We start from the raw sequence: 24,076 nt of genomic DNA on the forward strand, positions 1-24,076 counted from the left end.
ATCGGGTTAACTATTAACTTGTAAGCTGTCGCATTCTTTCTTTTTCGTATATTTCGCGCGCCTGCGTGCGCAGCACATTCTAAAATGGCAGAGTCACTATTGTATTTTTCTTCCGATAGAGGTGCTGTGAGTGAAAGTGGACGAGAGGATGAGTGAGAGAAGGGCGATGTGGCGTCGAGTTATCGAGAGGAAGCATCGTCTTTTGTAAAATAAACATTTTTATTTCTATCTTTTTATTAATACAAAATGCATGTGTTTTTCATTTCTTTATACGTGATCCTTGCTCACGATGTAATAACCAACATAATCTGATAATTATTTCTAAAAGATGGAAAATCCAGACAATGGAAATCTCATGTGATAACCACTCTGCAGTTGCCTTTGTCTGCAGTCGTGTCGCTTTGCTTTTGTTTGCCCATATACGCACTTTTCTTTTTTCCCCGAAAGTTTCTCGTCTATACCGTTCCATTCGATGTATCGCGCAGGTATACAGTGAGTGGTACATATGGCTCGGACAGTTCGATCACTCTGGAAATATGATACGAGTGCTCATGAAAAGCGACGTTCACGCGATAGCCGTGTCAAAGTCCCGAGACATCCGGGACTTTAAAAGAGAGGAAATTCGTTGAAATTAATTATCAAAATTATAATTTCGACATTTTTTATACTGCTTTTTCCTACGCGCATTTATCGTTTATTAATTTTTTATAAACATTCGAGTGCATTTGAGAGTAAAAATAATTGTTATCGTTTTTTGTTTGAATAAAAATGCAATTACACGCCGGAACGGCTCGATCCGATCATTGTGAAGGGAGAAAAACGAAGAAAAAACGTCGCCATTTTTGAGCCAACGGAAAAGTAATTTTTACATAATTGCATTCGGCAGTTTCTAATTCACTATCTGACGGCGTGCCTGGATTTTTGTAGATCGTTCCATTTCAATTTCATTTTTGTATCGCAATATTTATAAAAAAATATTATAGTTATGGCATCCTGGTATATTTTTGGTACTATTTTTCTCACGGAACCATTTTCGCTCTTTATTATGTTTGGCCTAAAACGTTTGTGCGTCCGTCAAGTGTCAAGATCGAATTAATCAATGATTATAGCTGCGCGCCCACAGGATGGGAAACGATCCTATAAAATCGAACGGTAACGAAGATACGCAAAAAAAATAGAATCGTGTTTAACTTTTAGGAAAATTTTATAAAAAATACTTAACATCGTATTTTTGAATATTTTTCAATTCCAACTGGTTTCAGTGACGAGCGAAACGAGCGGGAAACGCAGAGTTAAAACACCAGCAGTGAAAGTAGTTCGCGTTTGACGGAGTTTCGATCCACGAAGCTAAATTCATCGATCCCAAGATGATAAGGAACTTGGGTCCACCAAAATTCAAATTTTTTCATCCGAACGCGTGCCACGTGTGTCAAGCTTTCGGGAAAAATATAAAACTGAAAAGATGCTCGGTGTGCAAAAAGATTGCTTATTGCAGCCGGGAACATCAGACGGAGGATTGGCCACGGCACAGAGACATCTGTCGAGTTTTCAACAAATTAGAGGAAGAAGGGATCCCTCAGATAATACAGCGAGACTTGAAAAACCGTCCGGAATCTTGGATGAAAACGAGACTTAATTTAGTGCAGTTGATACCGAAGCTATTGGGGCGCACGCTCACGAGGTGCGAGCTAGAAATGTGTGTATACGCAAGATCCTGCGAAATTTGTCACGAAACGGATTTTCTAAAATTGAGGGACTGCGCGGAGTGCCCGGATGCTAGTTTCTGCATTGAACACCCAAGAGACGACGCGCACGCCGCCAACTGCGAAACTTTCAGATTCTCTTTCGAAGCGTTCGCTGTAACCGCCTCCCTCGATTTCCCAGATGGCGTTGTTCAACAGAACTACGCTGAAAATATGCCGGAAAATATGGAACAAGCGACTGCCCTCCTCCTGCCACATTGCCCCATGAACGAGATCACTCTCCCGACGAAAATTTGGGCTGCCTTCGTTTCCAGGTCGTTGACACGACCCTACACGTTTTTCTTCTCGATGCAAAAATTACGTCAACCGAAATTGCACAAAATTAGGATTCACGTAGTTGGCGCAAATTCTATGGAAATGACGCACACGCATTTATGGCAGATTCTTTTTCACCACGACCAATTCCTGGAAGCACTCGAAATGACATTCGTCGGCCCAGATCTCACGACGGGTTCCAAGAAAATGGAACTCTGCGGGGAATGCAGCAAGCGCGAGCGCAAAATCGACGTCCGGACTGTCGGAAACTTGTACGCGAATTTTGCAAATGGCCGATTTTTCACGAAACCCGATTATGTAATTGGATTCAATTTGGGAATCTCGGCACATCATTTCGACGCAACCTGGGCCCCAACTGTCAAAGTATTGTCCAAACTGAGCTGCCCTTTTTCTATAACTTCATACTTTGCCAATGAAGCGAGAGACAATCAAGGGATAATCGACTCAATTCTTGGGAAAAAAGTAAAACCTCTTTGGACTGGGAAGAATCCGTTTGCCAGTTTGCAGCCCGCAAGGAGCGCGGATCACGACGAATTGTTCTGTTACGATAATCACTATTTGACAGTCTATGAAAAATTGTCTTGAAATTTACGTTTCTATGTGGAGCTGGAAAATAAATTTTGCGTCCCAAGCCGTGTATCACGTCGAATGAATATTTTTTAATGAAATTACGAGTCGTAAATTTCTTTTTCACCACACATGCGTCGAAAGTTCAACTTTCCGAAATCGGAAGGTTGAATTTTCGGTGCATGTGTGGTGAAAAATAGTATACACTCCACGGGAGTGAAATTAGACCACCTCGAACCGCGTGCTTATCACCCTCGCCTTCGGCTCGGGTGACAATTCTGCCCGCGGTTTGAAGTAGTCTATTTTCCCTCCCTAGGTGTGTAATATACTATTCATTCCCTCGCTTTTCATGACGATCCAAAGATTTGGGAGCACCGTTTTTAGACACACTTTTGGACTCGTGCACCAATTTTTTTTCGAAAGATTCTAAGAACATTCGAAATAAATTCAATTCGGAAAAAATCTCGTTCACGAAAGAAGCAGACGTTGAAGGAAATCGAACGATGAAATTCGTTGCTTCAAAAATTCAATTTCTTTATCGTTTCTGCTGCTTTCGAAAACACGAGAAATCAATAAATTATAAAAATTAAGTCATTTCTCTCGTACGAGCTCACTCACACGGCCACGAGCCGTCCAGAACACGCGCGCGCGACCGTCCGGCTCGCGGCTCGAGCGAGACTGCGGCTCATCCTCATTCGCAGAACCGGATTGAGCTTGAGAACGAGACACGCCTCCGCGATGGGTGTCACCGCTTCACGAGCTCCTCTCAACGGCATTTTCCGGGGCGTGTCCGGATTTTCACTTACACGAATAAAAAAAAAAAAACTGAAATTTTGAAATGTTTGAATCCGGATAAAAAGTTTGAAAGAAACGAGAGCTTTGACAGATTTTTTTAAGGTTATGGAACAATTTTCCATTTTGCTACTTTATTCTGCATTGTTTCGTCATGTGTTTTCGTATTGATTAAATAATAACCCCACAATCATGAATTATTTTAATTGGAGCGTTATTTTCTACGTACGATACCTTCGATTTGCGCCTGCTGAATTTTCCGCGTAGCACTTTGGAAGTACGAATTTTGGAAGCTAAGACGACTGTTCATGGCACTGAAATGAGATCGCTACGAAAAATGGAAGCGTACATTAGTTAGCAGCACGAAAAACGCTTATTCGTAAAAAAAACAAGGACTTCAGGACCAATTTTCACCTCACGAATTGCACAACCTTTCCACTCTTATATTTTCACACTTTTCATTTCACTGAGTAGGGATAGTAAAAACCGAAACCGAATTGTTGACTGAAAAAGTAGATTTATTAGTTTGAGTAAGTTTCAAACCTGTGAACCGTTTTTTCATAATTTTTTTCATTTTTATTAAACTGTTCTCATGATTTATTTTGCCTCCATCTCTTAACTTTTATTGGATCGTCGAATTTCGATCCATTATTAATTCTACGCTCGAGTCCTTTTTTTTATCATTTCATCAATTATTCTCCATTTTTCCAGTAAACATTGAAGAAACATTTACAGTTGAGTGGCTGTGTGGAAAAAGAATAAATAATGAAACAAGAAGCTAAAAAATCGTGAAGGTGACAACGTACGAGGTCAAATCAAATTTTGACATTTCTTTTTTCTATCTTTGTCACAGACATACGACCCGTTACCCGTGGTAGGATCCGCACGATCCGTGCAACTCCAATTGAATTGACGTTACAAAACGCAAAAGTACATTTACAAGCCGGCGTAACGGGAACGGTGTACAGTCTTGGGACAGCTCTCGTGTGTCACCACATACAAAACCTTAAAATGTACAAAACAATAAAAATTCACAATAACAATTATATTTTATACTCAAAAAGCCTAAAATACTTTTATAACGTTTATAACCATTCACTGCGAGGCTCCGAGGCGAAGAAACTCCAAGTTTCTCACACGAAAAAACCTTCGACCACTGTACAATTGAATTCTAAAACTATTTTGCTCCATCGAATCTTTATCAATGCTTCGGCCTCGTCCATTCAACCGCTATAATAATCAGTCTCATGTAGCTGGAAAATAGGATGTAATTGAGCATCGTCGAAAGCCTGACGTATAAGCACGTCTTATTTGGGCTCCGAGACTCAAACGTGACGAAATCTTGTTAGGGACTTGCTTGTCGACTCGAGTAGCGGGTCCCGATTGGGAGTATATTCGAGGCTCGTTCATCGGTGGGGGAACAACCGGGAAGAAGCTTCGACGAAGGGTAGAAGTCGTCCGAACGTTAAGCTAACGAGCATTCCGTCCAGGGAAGTTGAACGGGACGGTTCGTGTTCCGGGCTCCCGAGCGGGGCCTCCTGAACTGAAGCGCTCCAGTCGCATATTCATATTAAAAGGGTGGCTAAAAAATAAGATAGGCGAGGCAGCGGAAGCTCTGAAACACACGATTTCAGGCTCGCTTTACAAGATTTGACGTTGCGCCCAGAGCGGTTACTCTTTTTCAAAACTATTTATATAAACCCGAAAACGTTTTCTTCGTCTCCCCACCGAAATATCGGTTCCCCGAGCACTCATGCGCTCGAGCCCTTGTTCGTTTCGTAGCCAATTCCAAGGGGAACGTTCTCGAAGGCGTTGAGTTTACCGACCTCGGCAGCACCGAGCTCCGGCTCGGGCTCCCCCGTCTCGTGAGTTACGGACGTGTCCGAATCGGTGTAGGACGGGTTGGTCGTTGCCAGAGGATCGGCCAATCGCGTGCGGGCCACATAAGAACGTGGTTCCCCAGGACACCATTTTGACAGTTTGAGAGCAACCGGATGCAGCAGATGCTCGGCGTAGGCGTCTTCTTTGGCATCAGCAGTGACGAGGCTCACGATTATGCCGACAATAATCGTCGTCACGCTGCCGACGAGGGCGTAATACATGTAGGTGATGCCGTAGAGAAATTGGAGCGGCGTTCGCGTAGGGCTGCCCGGCGCTGGACTCGGCGTCACCAGATACGGCGCGAACGTGTCGTTCCGACAGCCGGCAGTGGACAGCGGCAGTGGCTCCGCGTCGATCGCCACTGACAGATGCCCGAATGTTATCCACAGAGTCGTCACATGACTGAAGATCATCCCAGCGGCAGCTCCTTTCCAATTGCAGCACGGCACCAGCATCGCCAGTACGAATACACCCAGCAACGGTCCCGAGGTCGCCGAGGTCATCAACATCGACGACTCGATAACACCGGAAAGCATGGCCACGAGGAAACTCACGCCCACGATCACCAGGCCGTACACCACGCCAATTATTCTGATGAGGCGAAGCTGCTGCGTGTCTCGGAGGCTGCTCAGCGCTGGTATCTGACTTAGAAAATCCTCGAACGTAACCGTCGCGAGGGAATTGAGGTTCGAAACGGCCAGGGTCAGAGCGCTGTTGAACAGGGTCGCCATTATGAGACCCATCAGACCTGGCAAGTAGGCCAATCGATCCTTGACGTAGAACGGCACTATCTCGTCGAACTTCGATGTGTAACCCATGCTCAGGGGGTCGCAGTCTGCGTAACTCGCGAATATTACTATGCCGACGACCCACGAGAGCGAGAGCAGTACCGTTATGACTGGCATGTTCGCCATCATCGTTCTGTAACCAAATTATCTCAATTATCGTCGATGCACACGTTCGCTGCGAGAAATTTGGCTGCGTCTCACTGCTTAATCGATTTTGTCCAAAATTTTTCATAGAAACTTCAATAAAAGTTGGAAGTTGTCAAGTTTTTTCATTCGATAATTCATGAGGAAAGTTTAGGGATAACTCTACGAAAAAAAAAAAAAAAAAAAAACACGAGCGGTTGAACCCAACGAAATTTCACTCACGTTGCGACTTTACCGCGACTGCTCATGCTGCAGTAACGCTGCACGAAGTTTTGCTGACACCCAAATACCGAAAGACTCATGAAGAGCTGACCCAGTGTTGCCGAGACTGTTGTAACGCGGATCGTTGGGTCCATGTTGAAGCTGCGTGACAGAAAAATCATTCAATTAATTTTACATCGATCGCAGGTACCTTTTTCCAATGATATTGTAATTGTGTCGTGTAATCATGAAATTTGAGTCACCGGAGCAAAGAATTTCGGACGAAATAACGTGTGTATAATTCACTTAGATTCGGCAAGTATTTTTTAAGAATCGTGTCAAATCGCACTTGGAACGTTTTAATCTTTCCTGCCTTCAATTGATTACGAATATCAATTTTCTTCGATGATATGAGAAACGAAAATAACTATTAATGATCTGGGAAAAATTTTCATTGCTGTCACATTTTCTCTCTTCCCACAGCAACATTCAAAATTCAATATTTTTTTTGAAAAAAGCATGTTTTCATGATTTTTTCCGAGTAAACTCACTCGAAAAAATCAAAACGTCCACGTTCGGAAGTTACGTTAAGCATGGGCGAAATGCCACCGACGTCGTAGACACCCTGACCGATGATAACCAGAGAAATTCCGATCACGATGAAGCCCTGAATGACATCTGACGTAATGGCTGCCTTGAGACCGCCCTGAAATCAATAAAGTTTGTGTAGTTATTTTTCACGTTAAAAAACATTCAAATTACATTAAAATGTAAATATCAAAGGGTCGCTTACCATGGACGTGAAGAGGACCGAAATCGTCGTAATTCCGATTATGCTGGCCCAGTGGGGCAAGCCTATGACAGTTTTCAAGGCGACGCACGGTGTAAATACGGTCACTGCGAGGTTCAGTAGACTACGAATAACGTACGAAAAACTGGCGAGGCAACGTACCGTTTTTGAATTGAATCTACAAAAAATGCGAACGAAAACGTGATAAAAAAGGAGAAATAAAAACGTCAATTTTTGTTTCGGTTCTTTCCTTTTTTTATCGCTGATTTTGAATACGAAAAATGACTGAGACACAGTAACGAAGAAAAATTAAAAATGTTCCGACACTCCCGATTCCTTCACTTTCGTTGTTGAAAATTCGGCAATTTTGCACAGAGGTAAAAAAATAAAATATAATTAGAGAACAAGTTAAAATTACCTCATGTCGAGATACTGATAAACCGATGTGATTCCGAGGCTGTAGTACACAGGCACAAAGATAAAGCAAACTATCGGATAGGAGAGCAACATTCCGTAGAGAGTTTCCCACATGGCGCTACCACGATAATAAAGTTCCGATGGGTAGCCGAGGAAGGATCTCACTCCGATTGTGCCACGTGCTATCGAGAGCATCATAGCGCCCACGGAAACTGTACCAGTTGCGAACACATAATTCGCTTTCGTCTCCTTCTCCTTGGCCCTAAACCTTCCCCAGAGTGGAATAACGAACGATGCGACGATCACCGCCACAAAAACAAAATACTCGAAAATCATCGCTGACGCTTCAACAGTCATTTCTCTTTATTCGTGTTGAGTCCTCGAAAGGAATCGTCGAATACAAGCGTAATGAGCGAATATTGAAGAAAATTTCTTTTGTATCCACCGTTCGAAATCTCACTCACTGCAGTTGCACTTTTCAAACCGATCGACCAATCGAAGATTATATTTTTCCACATGAGCAAGATTCTATTGAAAATAACCCCAAAATTCACTTAAATCGGTCGATATAAAATTCGGATACAATATTTAGAGACGCTTTCGCGTCTCTAGGTACACGAATATCGAAAGATCGACGTGTACTCGAGAAAGAAAACAATGCAAATCGTCGACGACTCGACGCGTTTCGTCAACGGACTTTTTGACCCGTTGACCACTGGAGCCCCACTCTCTCCTGTGTCGTACTTTTATACCTGTCGCTCCCCACTCCTTTTCATCCCTTCCAGGCCGAGGCCTAACGACACGGTCGAGTCATCTTATCGTTAGATACTCCAAATGAGACCTACCTGAAGGATCCTTTTACGAAAATGGTCGTTTTGGCGGGCCGAGCTTAGTGCAGGAATAAGGAAAAATGATAGTTGAGAGATATCGAGACACGAGACAAAACTTTGCCATTCAGTCGTAATTTCAACAGGACTAACAGAATATATTTTTTTCCAACTTCAGTTCTCTTCACGAAGAGATACTCAGGCTCGTTGCAATCCGAAGTCACTGCGAATGTACGTAAAAAAAAATCGAGGGTAAAAATCATTTTTTTTATTGTCCATCGAACAATAAATGTTTCATCTCGGAATTCATTGTCTTTCTACGAGGCACGTGCAATTTTTTTTTCAAGAAACTGCGTAAATCATTGGCGTGTACGGACAGTGAGATCAAGTTATCAAAACAAACTGACCACTCGGCACGTAGAGCGCTGCTGTCGACCCAAGAACGTTATGTTTTGAATTTCGTCATATCGTGTCAACATCGGATTGACACCCAGAGAATATCATTCGTTGGCGCACATCAATAATATTGCGAATTCCCATATTCGAGATTTCTTAGAGAAATAGCATACTTTTGAGGCTATGTTGCTGTGTTGACGCCGTACTTCGGGATACTTCAGGAGAACTGGATCGAAATTCCTTCATTTATATTGCGCACTGTTCTGCTAGCATCCAGCTTTAACCCTAAAACTCAAAACCTATTCCTATACCTTCTGGAGGAATCGGAAAATCGACAAAAATCTCATCTTTCCGAAATTTATCCATCGAAATCGATCTCGCTCATGAATTTTAAGGTTAAGTTGATCGGCTACCGGAAAAGTGTTACGTGATCTTAATAACATGTAAAAAATAGAATATTGGGAAAAAATGTTAGAAAGTGCTGCTTATTGAGGGCGAAAATCGGAGGAGTGGTACGACAAAGGCATGGATGACGTAGCCATTCCAATGAGATACAGCGTTCTCTGATTATCCGTACAAAATATTCCGTTCGAGATATTCCGTACGAAAAGCGGTACTACAATACCTATACGTTGTACGCGCTCACAGAAGGGGGTGCCTCGGTAGATATTTTTCTACGTATATCGTTGACAACCTGGCCATTTTGCTCCTCAACATTCGCACTGTTCGCGGTAGTATCCTCTTGTAGTGCCGACGATACCAAGAACTAAAAACGTTGGTGGTACGAGATGCACGCGTGTTTCTGCTTTCGCTCTCGACTTTCTCGGGATTCCCCCTCGGAGCACGGCGGTTCTGCCGAATCACTCGAAAACGGCCGTGAAACCGCCATGACGTTTGTTTATATTTTCGGTCGATTGGATGTTGCAGCAAAATGATTCAAGTTCGATTTTATTGACACGAGGTTCAATTTGTTTATGAAGTATAAAGCTTTCATTCGACGAAATGTATCCTAATGAAAATTTTACGCTAATGGCTAATCACATGTCACGAGGACAATAAAACTGTTGGTAACTTGGAAGCCTGCTGTGGACTTCGTCACATAGCTCGTTAATTTTCCATTATCGGGATGAGCCTTTTTCATTCAAATCAGGGAGCAGCTCTGGGGTGCTTTTTTTTCATTGCTAAAATTTTTTTCGCTATGTATCAGGTTTCTTTTTTGAAGTTTTTATTTAATAAACTTGCCTAACCTACAAAATCATTTGTGACACATTTGCCTCAGGAATAATTGTAACTCCCGGAGTTAAGATGATGGATCAGTCGGTAATCACACCTCGAATTTTTGAAATTGAACCTCTTTGACATCGTTCGTCCGATTAAATTAATAAAAATGTCATCGTACGCATCACGATCGCAAAAATCCGATGACATTTTTATTTTTTCGATCAGACGAACGATGTGGAAAAATTTCGTTTTCAAAATTTGCAGCTATCTCTCTCGCACTCACGGTTGTGATTACCGACTGATCCATCATCTTAAGTCGACGTTTTTCGAGAAAGAGACGTAGGTATGATCCCAAATATACTGACCAATAAAATTACATACCTGACCTTTTTGGCTGCCCCCTCAAGAAATATTATGCTGTAATCCCCGCAGAGACACGAAGCTCGCATATTTTTCTTTTACTGAAAAGTTTAACTGCAAAACCTTTTTTCCTCTGACGATCCGCGTACTCGGAATAAGTCCGAGTCTATTCGCATAGACACGAAATAATACAAAATGACTGTACCGTTGTTGAAAGAGTTCGAAAGCATAAAGGCCGAGAAAAACTTTGACTCTGTTCTTGTCAACCGATCAAAAGCTCATGCGACTCGGTATCATGGAGTATAAAGTATAGTTTTCTCCCTTGTTGCACCGTACTTGTTTCTGCAACATCTCCCGCGGGACCCCCAGAATCTTGCTCACAGCTATTTACTTTTTCCTAACCTAACGTACTGCGTCAAATTTGCACAATATATATTTAATGATGTCCTCTGATGTCAAAACACATAACTCCCGTCTTCTTTGCCCTGCGGGCAGTCGGGAGTGAGAAAGTGATATTTTGAACAACGGTTTATTCCTATATACCGATCGCCAATAATGACGAATCCATATCGGTTATCTATTTTCATGCATCGATTATCTAGATATTCTATAGATAGTCCGGAAAAAACGATCTCTCATTGGTCGCGAGATGTCACTAGATTCTTTTGTCGCGCCGGCGCCCATCGAAAAAATTACAACGCCATATCTTCAAATCTTCGAACTGTTGGAGAGAACAAAGAGAAACAAAAAAGTATCGGCGAACACCTTGTATTCATACCCGCTTTCGAACGGATTCCGAGTCGTGTATATTTCATTGAAATTTGGTCGTAATAAATATTCCTTATTGTGTTGGATGGTGATAAAAAATAAAGAACGTTGGAAGACAATTGAAAATACTGTTTATAAAAACTTCGACGACTGTTCGATTTTGCAAAAAAAATGAAGGGAGAGAAAAGAAATCTGGTCAGAATACATTTTTTCGCAAACGCTTGTCACGTATGTAGAGCTTACGGTAAAAATATCGAATTAAAAAGATGTTCGAGTTGCAAATCAATTGCTTACTGCAATCAGGAACATCAGAAAGCGCATTGGTTGAAACACAAAGAGTTGTGTAAAATTCTCAGCGATATTATCAAAGTTAATGGTACGCTTCACGAACCACTTGGTGATTTTGAAAAAAATCCAAAATCTTGGGTGAAAGCGAAGGAGAAGTTGATCACTTTGGTAGAATCAAAATTGGGCCGTGAGCTCATGCTTTTCGAATGTGAAATGTTGGAATTTCCAAGATCCTGTGAAATTTGTCATGAAACCGATTCTATTAAGTTACGCGATTGCAAAGAGTGTCCGGATGCCAGCTTCTGTACAAAACATCCCAGGGACGACCGACATTCTGCCAAGTGTAAAACTTCCAATCTCTGTTTCGCAATGCATACAACGACCTTTCCCGTTGGAATAGGTTTATTAGCATGTATGGCTATTGGATCTCATCATGAAGAAAAAATCCCGAAAAATATGGAAGAAGCAATGAAACTGTTTTTAATTCACTGCCCTGTCAACAAGACTGATGCGTCGTCGAAACTTTGGATGAAGTACATTTCTGGTCATCTATCACGGCCTTATTCTTTTTTGTTTTCAATGGAAAAACTGTCTCGTCCGATATTAACAAAAATGACAATACATGTCATTGATTCCAGTCCGAAGGAAGTCTATCCAATGAATGCCTGGCAAACCGTGCTGCATCACATTCCATCTCTCAAAGTGCTTAAAATTGTCTTTGTTGGTCCGAAACGATCATCCGATCCTGAAGAACTTGATCTCTGCGTGGACTGCAACAATCTTAAACGCAAATTGATCGTTCAGGAAGTGGGGGACTCGTACTTGGATTTCATAACTGCCAAGTCCTTCACAAAACCCGATTACGTCATCGGATTTCATTTACAAATGTGCCACGACATTCGTCAACACGACCACTGGACTTGTACCTTCAAGGAATTGAAAAAACTTGGCTGTCCTTTTTCTGTGACTTCCTCCTCCACCATAGAATTTGAAGGACAAAGAACAGCCATTGATATTTTTTTTGAGAAAGAAGTGAAATACACATGGGCAGGCAGAAATCCAATGGCTAGCTTAAGTCCTCACAGACACATTGAGGACAATGACTTCTGGTTTCCCAATCAATGGATGACCATTTACAAAAAATTGGATTGAAAGATACTCCTCCATCAAGTTTTACTCGTTTGTACAACTTCTCAAAATCTCATGTACTCTGAGAATGGAAAGACAACAAAAAATAATTGAAGAACAACCCGGTGAGAGTTTACATTGATAAAATAGATTGAAATTTTGTTTTCTTTGCAATTTGATAAGTATAAATAATAAGATACGGTTCTTTTGATTTTACTATGCAAACTATGTTTTAATTGTTCTTACAAATAAGAATTTTATTTCTAGCTTAATTTTGCATATCTTAAGAAGTCCTCTGGCGCTGGCATTGCTCAGTTTTTTTCAGGTATCTTTATAACGTTAAGTATGAAATGACGGAAAGAAAAAGAAGTTGTTTGCTGCTTCATTGTTATAAGGTTAATGTTAACAGCGAAACACTCTGTATTGAGAAAGTATTTCTAATGTATTTGAAATTCTTTGTGATGTTCACTCGAATACTCTTCTCCTTAAAACGGAGCGACAAAATAAAATACGTTCTGTACTCATTCTCCTAAATCTATTTTCTTATTTTCTGCGGAACTTACATAATGTTAATTTTATGTGGAATTTAGAATGGCCAAGATGAACATTATCGTTTATACTGATTTCGAAACCCACTTTTCATTAAAAAATTGATTATCAACAAATGAAGTTTCACCAAAAGGCAAAACACGATAAATGACGCTAAATAAGATCATGGCTATGGGATTCGTATGAGAACATTGTACGATGTTTTATGAGTCATTTTTATTTATTAATGGGTCATATAAAAATGTTGAGAAATTTGGATGGTTCGGAACTTGTGGTCATGTCTTGGATATTTGCTTTCGCATGGCCAATTTTTACACTAGTGAATATAAAATATGAATAAATAAACATTTTCTTCAATTTACAATTATTGAGCCTTTTTTGTGCTGGTATATAATTCTTTTTGATCATTTCGTTCACAAAATTTGGTTAGGCTCAGCCAAATTTTGTACCGACATAGATAAATACAAATTTCGTTTGATCTAATTTATTATTATTAAGCCTTACTGCTACCTAAATTTTCGAATCTAAAACGCGACTATGCGCACAATCATTGCATCGATCGCTTCATTTCCAATAAATGAATAGTTGAAATATTTTAATATATAAATAAATACCAATAAAAATCGAAGTTTTGACTCACTCGATATTTTTTTAAAAGTTTTACCACTTTGGTGTCAGTTAAAATAGTATTAAAATAACTCCTTTTCAAACTACATCATAATCTACTTTTTGATTTCTTGTTAGCTCATTAGCTCTCTCAATTTGTCTTTAGATTATCACACTAGGAGTACATGAAATTTTTGTTTTAAAAGATGAATGGAGGTAACGAATGAGCAGTTAAAAATTTAGCTTCGATTAAAAAATCCAATTCAACCTTAAAATTGTTCTATGAACTTTGAAACGTTTCAATGATTTAAAATCCTCAAGCCTTCATCATTGAGAAACTCTTTTAAAATCATCGGAAGACCGCGGAACTAAGATAAATAAAAAATTAAGCCATCGATACGACAACCACTTATGAAAAGTCATCGGACCACGAAGAAGACGACGAACCTGCCATTTTCGTCCACCGAAAGTTCGAATCGGGTGTGCTAATCGACGTTTCATCGTCTACTTTCGAACAACTTGGTTTGGGGGAGAAAATTGATGCAATATTTCGGGCTCCATTGCTCATTGATGGAATTTTCGTTGATTTTTTCAATTTTTTTGTCATGTTGTTCTGAACACATGACTCGCTTCTGTTGCCGTTCAGTATGTTCCCGAGTGCATATAGAAACTTTTTATCGATCGATTCTGATTGGCTGGGTAGAGTACTCTGGGTTGGATTGACGTCCTCGTAATATGGAGGCGATTTCGTGAGCGAATTCGGCAAGCCTGCTCCTGAAAGTATCAATTGCTGTTCCGATCTTCCACTCATGCCGAATTGCCGTATTCGTTCGTCCAATGGCATCAAGTCAGCTTTCATGGCTGTTTCGTACGCTGCGTTGAGTGGCCGCTTATAATCGATCTTTCCGGCTATAGTCTGTTAAAATCATGAAAAACATAAGAAAAACATGCGATTATTTTATCAAATAATTTCGGAACAATAAAAAAACGGCAAATTTATGAATAACCGTTTGTCGAGTTTTGACAACTGTCACCGCGAGTTCGAGGGGGATAGCTGCACATTTTGAAAGTGAAATTTTTCCACACCGTTCGCCCGACCGAAAAAATAAAAATGTCAGCCCATTTTTGCCATCGCTCTGCGTGCGTTGGCAGAGTCTTTTTTTAATCGGTCAAACTGTGTCGAAGAATTTCGATGTCGAAAATTCCAAGTGAGGTTAGGTGACCTATTCGTACGACTTATTGAAAGGAAATCCCTTTTCATAAATATTCTTTCACATTTCTTTTACTCACAGTCTTCACCAATTTGTTTTTTCGGTTTTTCGAGAAACTTCTCAAATTCTCTTCCGGCAACCAGTCGTACTCTATTCGTTTATTTTTTATGAAGTAAACGACATGATACATTCTCTGAAACCGAAAGCTCCCTTTTAGGTTATGCATAATTAAAATGGGAAAAATAAAGGCTGGTGAATCAGAACTTTTCGTTGATCTTGGAGAATATTTGCACACTGAATAATTGATTGCTCAGTAATTGCAATTTCGGCGAAATTTTAATGGCAAAAAATAGGAAAAATAAGGAATGAGGAAAGAAGATTTTTGCAGTGAAGAACAAAGTGCTAACCGACTCTCTACGCGACTTCGGAATGTGCATGAATTTTTGGTGTATAGGGCAGGTGTCGACGATCGCAGGCCACCAAGGAAATCCACGGCCTCGTGCCCAAACGACGTCGCCAACATCGAACAGTTTCTCCTTTTCTATTATCCGCATTTCCTTCTCTCGTGGCAAACCATCTTTCAGGGTGAAATTATTGACGGAGTGGGGCGGGTGTACTGCGTATTTCGATTTCGATCTGTTTTGGCGCTCAATTTCCCGAGCCAATCGAACTCTGGCTCCGAATCTCTTCAGTCTTTGAGAAATGGTCAATAGTAAAGCCTCCTCAGCTAAACGACAGCCTCGAGTCAAATACGCTGAGAAATCGGTGTTTCTAAATTTTATCTGCAACGTTTTTTGTATCAAATATACTGAAAATCAACGAAATAATGGATATTAAAATGGAATTACGATTTTTCAAATTACCCTTTTAACGACCGCCTCTCGCGGATTATTTTTGTACACTTTGAGAGATCGATGGTTGATCCAAGCGAACTCGATTTTTTCGTTTAAATAAGTGACGTGATACTTCATCTGAAAAATCGAAATGAATTCATCGAAACATCTGCAATTCTCAAAGGACTGGAAACAAGAACGAAAAAATAAAGAATAATGAAAATACGATGAAAGTGAGAGATTTGAAAAGCTACCGGGACTTCGGAGGCTCCTCGTAACAGACAGAACTTGGATGTGTCCGGATTCTCATCGACCATGGCAGGCAGCCATGGAAAGCCGTCCTGCCGCGCCCAGACGATGGAGCCCATCGAATATTTCGTTTCGATCATTTCCTCTCTTACGGATTTTGGGATTGTTTCTTCAGGTGCATCGCAAGACGAAAAATCCGGGTCTGATAAGAAAAAATAATGAAAATAATGAAAATTAAACGGTAAAAAAAATGGATTCCCTTATTCATGAAAATTGATGTTTTTTTCACCTCCTTTTGTGCGACTGGCGTTCCATGTTGTTTTCCTCATTTATCGAAATCACGATTCGTTTGTTCATTCACTCAGATAAATATTCAAATTTAATAAAATAGACATAAAAGGTAAAAAAACAATGGAACGTACCGCGGTTCATGCTGCAGTACCACATTTCCGGTACTTCAGCCGAATCCTGAACATCGAAGTTCAGGCGCCACTTGCCACAGCTTTCGTGACAACATTTGATCCAGGTGCCGTCAGTTTTAAGAGTTGCCAACCACTTACGGCGTTCCGCTCTAATACTCTCGAGTTCCTTCTCCAATTTTTTTTTTCTTGCGAAATTTGTTTCTAGACGTAAATCATGTTTTTTAATATTATTGTACAGAATTGTGGAAAATTCAAACGTTAGAATAAACGGGAGAATTCATTACGGTTGAGCTTTGACGATTTTTGTGGTTTGGCGCTTTGATGGGGTGGAGAAATTTGGAACTGTTTTAGAGCGCCATTTTCATTGTCGTTTCTCGGCAATATTTTTCTCCCTTCCGTTGCTTTAGTTTCTTTGGGTGATGGAAAAGTTTGCATAAAAGCGAATGATCCGGTCCCCGAATCGATCGAATCGTGAACACTTTCCGGTGGGATGTTGCTACTCTTGAACTCTGTCAATGACTCCTTTTTCTTTTTGGATGCTGAGACTTTCTTAGTTTTTTCGATTCCGTTTTGATAAATCGATTCAGATTGACTAGAAAATGATTCTTGACTCTCGCGTTGTAGCTGGGGAAAATAATCAATTTTTTCAGTTTTCGAGTTTTTTTCCAATTGTTATTTTTTCATTTCTTTGAATTTTTCTTCGAACGAAATGATTTTTTTGATTGCGGATGAAAAAAAAACTTGTGAAATGATTATTTCCACTTTTGTGGTTCGGAGTTTTTTTTTTTTCAGGAATTCGAAAGTTTTTGTTTATTCACAAAATTCTCATCCGCACTCACCTTTTGCGAAGTCTGTTTTGTAACTCGTTTTTTTTCGTCATTTTACGGTTTTTTATATGAAATATTGAATGTTTTTTGAACTCGTTAAAAAAAATTATTTTTATCGAAAATTTGTATTTTTTCGAAAAATCTATTATTGACGAATAAAGTAATGGAGCATTACCGTTTTCGTGAAGTCGTCATACCAGGAATATTGTTTGTATGACTCCTCCAATTCGTCCTCATATTTCTTATTGATGTCCATTGTTGTCCGTTGCAGGGACGCTAAAACCCAATGGTTTTTTTCTTCTGTGAAAATTGCAAAATTTTCAAACTCAATGAAAAACGAATTTGTGAAAATATTATGTTGCAATCAGCAGATAAAAGTTAATTGCACCTCAGCTAAATTTTGTTCGAAAAATGAAGAATACAAGTTATTGATGCTTACAATCCGTTTTTGCGACCAAAAGTGTACAACAAACACCGTTATTGTTCAATCTGTGCGATGAATTGTTTACGATTTTCGTATATCGCACAGCGGCGCCACACTCGTAAGAACGGTGGAGCAGTCAACTACACCAACGAGTCTATAGTGGGCGCGTTCGGGGAGTCGCTATTTGCGCTACAAACGCTAACGTTATCATTGAATGATATTACTATATCTTGTATTTTTAGCGCAAATAGCGACTCCCTGAACGCGCCCAGTGTCTATAGTAATAAACAGAATTCAAATTTTCACGAAATCGAAGAAATATTTGGAGCAAAATTTATTCGTATTCGCGATTTTCTGCCGGTTTCGTGGAATCTCAGAAAAGAGATTCTTTAAATTTGGTTTAATAAAGAAATTTCCTTTTTTAGCAATCATCAATACATGAAATCAGTAGATTAGGTACCGAGCTTTTTAACCGCTGCTGGTTATATTCAGTATAGTTTTTGCGGTATATCGTTCGACGGACGGTACGATTGCGAAGAAGAAAAATACCCATGAGCGTTATTTTACTATATATATACTACGGAAGTAGCCGTTGATACCAGAGATCTCATCTTTGTCGATATTTTTAACTTAATTTTTTTCACTTATATATATATATATATTGTGTAGCGAAGCGAGGAGTCTCAACTCAATACTCAATCTTTCCGTGGCGGTATTGAAAACAATGACATAACCTGAAAAACAATTTAATTGTTTAAAAAATGGACGTTGATCTGTTGAGACCGGGAACAGTGCCGATATCACCGGATACGATATTATGGTTCGAATTTTTGCTAAATCCATCCCTACTCGAAAAACATCTATCGAAACCATACCCGGGTACGTAGACATCACAGTTCCTAACCTATAAATCATGAGATCCATTTAGTGCTGGAAAAAATGTAAATGAAAAATATTTGTGACACAACCAAATTGTAGATCCTTCTCCGACGGAATTGATGATCAAATTTATGGGAATAAATTCTGATCAGCGAGAAAATGACGTTAAAATCTTGGATGCTGAAATGGGAGAAACGAAATTCAATACTCTGCGTAAATGGACTTTCAAAGGCGTAGCTTTGAAAATTCTTTCATTGAAAGTTGCTGCTTATCTGAAATGGGATTTGGATATCTTAGAAAAGAAACTCCCTCTCCCCATGCAATTGACGCTGCTGCAGGACTTGTTTTTTATAACGGGAGACGTTGTCGTGGAACTTCCAGCTTTGCCAGAATTTTCCATTTCTTCCGTCTCCAAACAACTTCTCTTTACCATTGTTTTTTATCATCGATGGCACATCCGAGCGATCGTCTTTCGGGCTCTGAATAACAAGCAAATAAAGCAACAGTTCATCCACATGTGAATATTTTCCAGCAGTTCTCTCGAGTCCATCAGTATTTTCGTGATTTTTTCTTACTCTATTTTTTCTCTCAGTCCAGGAATTCAAGAGTCAACTTATGTCCCACCAGGACTTGCAGATGACATTATACGCAAACTTGAAGCACATCTCCCCAACAGCCTCAATTTTCTTAACAGTGTTCTAGAATGTAACGACTTGAAGCCCAAAATCCCTTCCATTAATACTTTCCAAATGCTAACGGAGGATACTATGGAAATTGTGCAGAACTGGGATGATATGCATAGTATTACTTTGGAGGAATTCAAATGCCAGGTAAAACTCCGAGCCTTATGTATTCAAGGAATTTTTATCGATTCATGAGCTTGTTGCAGTGACACAATATGCTTGAAGTTGTTTTAAGGATTAGAATGTCCGGTAGAATTACTTGAACCCTATGAATTTTAGGCGCTATTCAATTCCCCAATTAAACTCCTCTATTTTTGCTACAAAAGTTTGAATACCAATTGAATTGAACATTTGGATGATGATTTTTGATTGCTTACAGATTCACTACGACCTTGCAGCCTTCCATTTATTGAGAGAAGAATACAAAATAGCGAGGCACCACGTATTTCAAGCAAAAACTCTGTTCGATCAATTAGGTCCGACGGAATCTTTGTTTTACTGCAGAGTACAAAAAGCTTTTTTGGACGGATATTGTTTAGCAACCGAAGTTCCTGTTCAGGGTCATCAACCGAGTTTAACTCAACAACTGCACGCGTCGATCAAGGACCAGTACACAGTAATTGAAAAACGATTCAGTGGATTCAAAGTTCAGATGGAACTTTTGGTAGAAAAATTATTTTTTCGTAATATTTCATGCCTTATTTGATTTTTTCAGAATATTTTGGAAATTCTACAAATGGACAATATTTCGCGAGAAATACCGCAGGTTTATCGCGACAATCTCGAGCTCGATATTCAAGGCGGCTTAGTGAACAGAAAAATAATAGTTGCGCGAGATCTTTTGCTGAGAATTCAGTGTCTCAATTTGTTGAGAAAAATTCTCGATGGTAATGTCATTCACGGAAATTATATCGTTGAAATAAAAAGCGCCGGGGAGAAAGGACTCGACGTTCTCTTTTGGGTAATGAATATTATCGTTTATTCATTGACACAAAAATCGTTGTAATTGAGAAAAGGATGAAAGAAGCTTAAGAATTTTTTTCAGGCCATCGATCACATTTTGGACAAAATCAATGAGAATGAAAAACTACGGATAGCTCGATATCTTCACTATTTGATTCTCATGGGTGACATGGGGGATCTTGCTCGCAGAATTCTCTCGACTGAAAACTACAAAAATTTGTTCAATCAAGAAGAAATATTGGAAATAGTGAAACAATCAAAAACCGACGATATCGAATTGCCGCCATTACTAACGAACGACGATTGGGGAGTTTCGTTCGTAACCTACACGCGTAAGTGAAGACTCGATATTCTAAAAATATTCGAATAACAAAAAAACGTAAAACTTTTTGAAAAAACTTTCTATCATTTGAGTACCGTGAATTCATGAACAACTCGATAATAAATGAATATTCTCATAGTTTATTTGCATAGAAAATATCAATGAATCGTTTATGTTCACAACAGAGAGCCCAAAATTCAAAGTATTCGAATTGGAACGTCGTTTAATACTTTCGTATGACGCTCGTGAGATTCGTGAAATATTGATACGTTTGGATGGTGGAAATCCGATGAATCCGCTTTGGCGAGTGAACAGTCGTTGGGAATTGCCGATTCCACTTCAGGGTGCAGTGATGACATTGCCACGAGGTTTTCGTCAGGATTATTCGTACGTGTTGCTGGCGAAAAGTCGAGAATTGGTGCTGTCGAAGAATTTTCTTGGTGCTAAAGAATTGTTGAACGCGCTTGATCAAGAAATTCAGCAGCTGTCGCTCACCCCGGCGAACCTTAGTTATAAACTCAGCAAATTGTTGGGATGGGAATGCTTGCTGGTTGATATTTATCATCACTTGAATTCGTGGCCAAATAATAGCGCGTGTAAGAACAAAAATGAGTGAAATAACGAGAACTCATAAAACCGCAAACATTTGAGACAATTCAATTTTTTTCTTCGTTTCAGGCGATGTCAAAGCTCTCGTCGAACAATGCAAACAGTGCATAGGATCGACCCAATCCTCGGATCAAGTTATTCCTCGACAAGAAATTATCGAATATTGTACAGCTTTCCTTTTGGACATGAGCGAATGGGATTATTTGACAAGCCTTGAAAAGCGCTACAGTCATTGCGAATTCGCAGCAGCGATCAGTTTAGTGTGCCAAGATATAGTCAAAGGATCTCGCAAATTTCGGCGAGACGTTTGGGATTTGGGTACATTGATTATCAGTATTTTAACATTAATCATAAATGGAAATTCGCGAACGAACCGTCTTAGATTTTCAAAAAAATGTGAAAAAATGTAGCTATACTTGAGAATTTGGTGAATCATTCGCAAGAAAATTGAGGGTAGAACGAACGAACTTTTGTTTCGTTTTACAAAACGAATCGCTTGCAATACTCTCCGTATTCTTGCAATTTTTATCGACTTTTCATTGAATTTATAAATTTATAACGATTATTCAGCATTTGATAGAAAAAAGACCATCCGATTCGTTCATTGAACAAAATGACAATCAAAATGATTTAATAATTTATCAAATTGGTATAAAACTTTGATGAAGTTAATTATAGTCAAGAGTGAAAAATTGGCGTTCATAAATTTTAATGTACGCTAATTCTTCATTCTTTTCAGCCCGGAGAATTTATTTTTCATGATTTTTTATTTTCTTTTCACCTGTACTAGTTCTCACGGTATTCGCTCCGAATAGAGATCAGCCACAGAAACGTGGGAGCAGCGGAAATCCGAGCGGAAGTGCAGCGAGGGACGCGATCGCGAGCACAACAGGAATTTTAAGCAGACTTCGCGAGCCAACCGTTCTCACAGTCGCTATATCGTTACTGGCGAGATTACACAACGTTTTACGCGACGAAACGAGCCTCGAACTCTACGCACCGTATCTCGCTCTATGGCCGGGCGCTGTACCGAAGTAAACTTCAATTTCCTGGCTTTTATGCTCTCATTTCAATGGATTCTGCTTTTTTTTCTAATTTTCTTCATTGTGAGAAATACTAATTCGATTATTACAAGAATTTCTATTCATTTTCAGCTCAAACTCCTACAACCTCAAGACGATCAGTGAAACGCTGTTTCAACTGCTCACCCAAGCTCTCAAATATTATCCGACGAACATTCCTTGGCTGAGAGTTATGGGGGACCTGAATTTCGGTAATTAATCGTCGAGATAAAAAAGCTTTTCTGCCAAATCAACACAAATGATACAAATTTGAATTATATTCGAATAAATTCAATGAAATTTAATGAGATCGATTAAAAAGTTCGATTGTATGAATAAAAAATGTGAATTAATCGTGGTTCGCAGTACTAGGATTCTACGAAAGTGCGATGAAGTACTATCTCGAGGCGATTATGATAGCGAGTGATTTCTTCAGTCAGCCGGTGCCCAGATCGCATATAGACGATCTCGTTTATCGAAGGATGATCAAGAGTTGCGCTCATCTCCAGTGCTACACGCAGGCAGCGGTGTTGTGTCAATTTTTGGAGGAAGTCGATTACTCCTTGGCCTTCAAAATGGCAGCTAGCGATCAGAAGAGCTCAACGAGTGCGGACGCGATGGACGCTTATTATCACTGCATATGGGACACAACGATATTGGAATATCTGATTAATTTGCATACGAAACGAGGAGAGCATCATCGCAAACAAATGGCGGTGAGTTTGAATTCGGAAAAGTTCGTGTCGAATAATTCTATCGACATTGATGGGGTGGAAAAACAAACATTTTTTTCGAGCGATTCACCAAAATTGAATGTTTCCAATATTCAACAGATTCGAGTGATTGGTCTACTGGAATTGAACTCGAACAACAACGAAGAAATTCAGAGAGAAGCGGCGAACACTCGGAAAGCCAAATTTTTTCGTGCGCTCGCCAAACAATACGTATTTTGATTGTTTCATAAATACAGCGGTTTTGTAAATATTAGAATAAAGATAAAAGGAGAGTTGATAAGAAGACAGAATAATGAGCTTCGTGCCTTCGAAAGAGCTTTGCGAGTCTTGAAGGACAAATTTTATGAAAATTCGCAGTCCCGGGAAAATAACCTGAAAAAAAAAACGAGAAAAAATATGTGAGAAGTGACAGGAGCGATGAGATCCCTTAAAACAATGAAAAAAAGATACCAAATTTTTTTTCTTCTCGTCTTCAATTCGTGTTATTTGTAGTGGGCGTGTCTTACCTGAAAAATGTGTCCCTCCGAAAATTCTCATTCGTGACGTCACGAGCCGGGCGCTGCAAGTGTTCACCTTCTCACAAATTGCGTCGTATTGAATAAACGATGTGAGAAAAATTCTTGGAATTCTACTATTTTGAGATCGGTAGGGCTCGGGAAACGTGGAAAAAATGTTTGGAAGCCAAGGGAACCGAGAAAGCCCTTGATTTGCTACCTGCGACCAACGCGCCTGGATTTTTCGACCTTTGTACAAAAATACCTGCTGCTTTAGGGATTCACAGTCTCCTGACTCTCGCAGGTGCGTCGATTTTTTTTTCGCCTTGCTTACGATGGTCCAAATCTTTTCACTTCTGTGTTCCCTTTTTTCCTAGAAATTTTATCCTGATTTTAATTTTTTCCCCCTTTTTTTTCCTAATATTTGAATCGCTCGTTGAAATTTGTTCGACTGTAAATGCAATGTTTCACGATATTTTGAAAACCGAATAATAAAACGAGAATTAATAATAATTCACATAAAAACCGCTGGTGTAGTGCCGAAAGCAATAAAATATCAATCGCATTGATAACAATGACAACTGTGACATGAAATTAAATGGC

At 39.7% G+C, this 24,076-nt stretch overlaps 5 protein-coding genes across 9 annotated transcripts; 3 read left to right on the forward strand and 2 right to left on the reverse strand.

Moving 5' to 3' along the window:
• The first annotated feature begins 132 nt into the window (after positions 1-132).
• LOC122407910 (uncharacterized) lies at positions 133-2,707 on the forward strand. Of its 3 annotated transcripts, none has more exons than XM_043414390.1 (2): positions 133-204; positions 1,263-2,707. In XM_043414390.1, the coding sequence occupies exon 2, from the start codon at positions 1,368-1,370 to the stop codon at positions 2,622-2,624; it is 1,257 nt and encodes a 418-aa protein (XP_043270325.1). In that variant the 5' UTR covers positions 133-204; positions 1,263-1,367; the 3' UTR covers positions 2,625-2,707. The 3 variants fall into 3 exon arrangements, with proteins under 3 accessions (XP_043270325.1, XP_043270326.1, XP_043270327.1); XM_043414391.1 differs by lacking the exon at positions 133-204 and adding an exon at positions 527-1,152; XM_043414392.1 differs by lacking the exon at positions 133-204 and adding an exon at positions 527-858.
• A 1,244-nt stretch (positions 2,708-3,951) lies between these two features.
• LOC122407919 (sodium-coupled monocarboxylate transporter 1-like) lies at positions 3,952-10,817 on the reverse strand. Of its 2 annotated transcripts, none has more exons than XM_043414404.1 (5): positions 10,445-10,817; positions 7,206-7,380; positions 6,964-7,118; positions 6,434-6,574; positions 3,952-6,200 (listed from the first exon to the last, which is right to left on the reverse strand). In XM_043414404.1, the coding sequence occupies exons 1-5, from the start codon at positions 10,510-10,512 to the stop codon at positions 5,150-5,152; spliced, it is 1,590 nt and encodes a 529-aa protein (XP_043270339.1). In that variant the 5' UTR covers positions 10,513-10,817; the 3' UTR covers positions 3,952-5,149. The 2 variants fall into 2 exon arrangements, with proteins under 2 accessions (XP_043270339.1, XP_043270338.1); XM_043414403.1 differs by lacking the exon at positions 10,445-10,817 and adding an exon at positions 7,621-8,386.
• A 296-nt stretch (positions 10,818-11,113) lies between these two features.
• Positions 11,114-13,137, forward strand: LOC122407941 (uncharacterized). Of its 2 annotated transcripts, none has more exons than XR_006260322.1 (2): positions 11,114-12,732; positions 12,875-13,137. XR_006260322.1 is itself a non-coding variant. In XM_043414433.1 (2 exons), exons 1-2 carry the CDS (start codon positions 11,363-11,365, stop codon positions 12,629-12,631), a joined length of 1,164 nt encoding a protein of 387 aa, XP_043270368.1. In that variant the 5' UTR covers positions 11,114-11,362; the 3' UTR covers positions 12,632-13,137. The 2 variants fall into 2 exon arrangements, 1 of the variants encoding a protein (XP_043270368.1); XM_043414433.1 differs by having other exon boundaries at positions 11,114-12,012; positions 12,118-13,137.
• A 125-nt stretch (positions 13,138-13,262) lies between these two features.
• Positions 13,263-16,541, reverse strand: LOC122407940 (uncharacterized). Its single transcript, XM_043414432.1, has 6 exons — positions 16,478-16,541; positions 16,061-16,257; positions 15,837-15,944; positions 15,381-15,755; positions 15,053-15,166; positions 13,263-14,678 (listed from the first exon to the last, which is right to left on the reverse strand). The coding sequence occupies exons 1-6, from the start codon at positions 16,500-16,502 to the stop codon at positions 14,172-14,174; spliced, it is 1,326 nt and encodes a 441-aa protein (XP_043270367.1). The 5' UTR covers positions 16,503-16,541; the 3' UTR covers positions 13,263-14,171.
• A 1,870-nt stretch (positions 16,542-18,411) lies between these two features.
• On the forward strand, positions 18,412-23,269 carry IntS8 (integrator complex subunit 8). Its single transcript, XM_043415475.1, has 12 exons — positions 18,412-18,607; positions 18,707-19,124; positions 19,200-19,437; positions 19,670-19,906; positions 20,006-20,251; positions 20,336-20,585; positions 20,761-21,171; positions 21,254-21,502; positions 21,975-22,218; positions 22,339-22,457; positions 22,612-22,961; positions 23,079-23,269. The coding sequence occupies exons 1-12, from the start codon at positions 18,490-18,492 to the stop codon at positions 23,196-23,198; spliced, it is 3,000 nt and encodes a 999-aa protein (XP_043271410.1). The 5' UTR covers positions 18,412-18,489; the 3' UTR covers positions 23,199-23,269.
• Positions 23,270-24,076: the final 807 nt, after the last annotated feature.

Source organism: Venturia canescens, chromosome 3 (assembly GCF_019457755.1).
Source record: "Venturia canescens isolate UGA chromosome 3, ASM1945775v1, whole genome shotgun sequence".
Taxonomy (NCBI): domain Eukaryota; kingdom Metazoa; phylum Arthropoda; class Insecta; order Hymenoptera; family Ichneumonidae; genus Venturia; species Venturia canescens.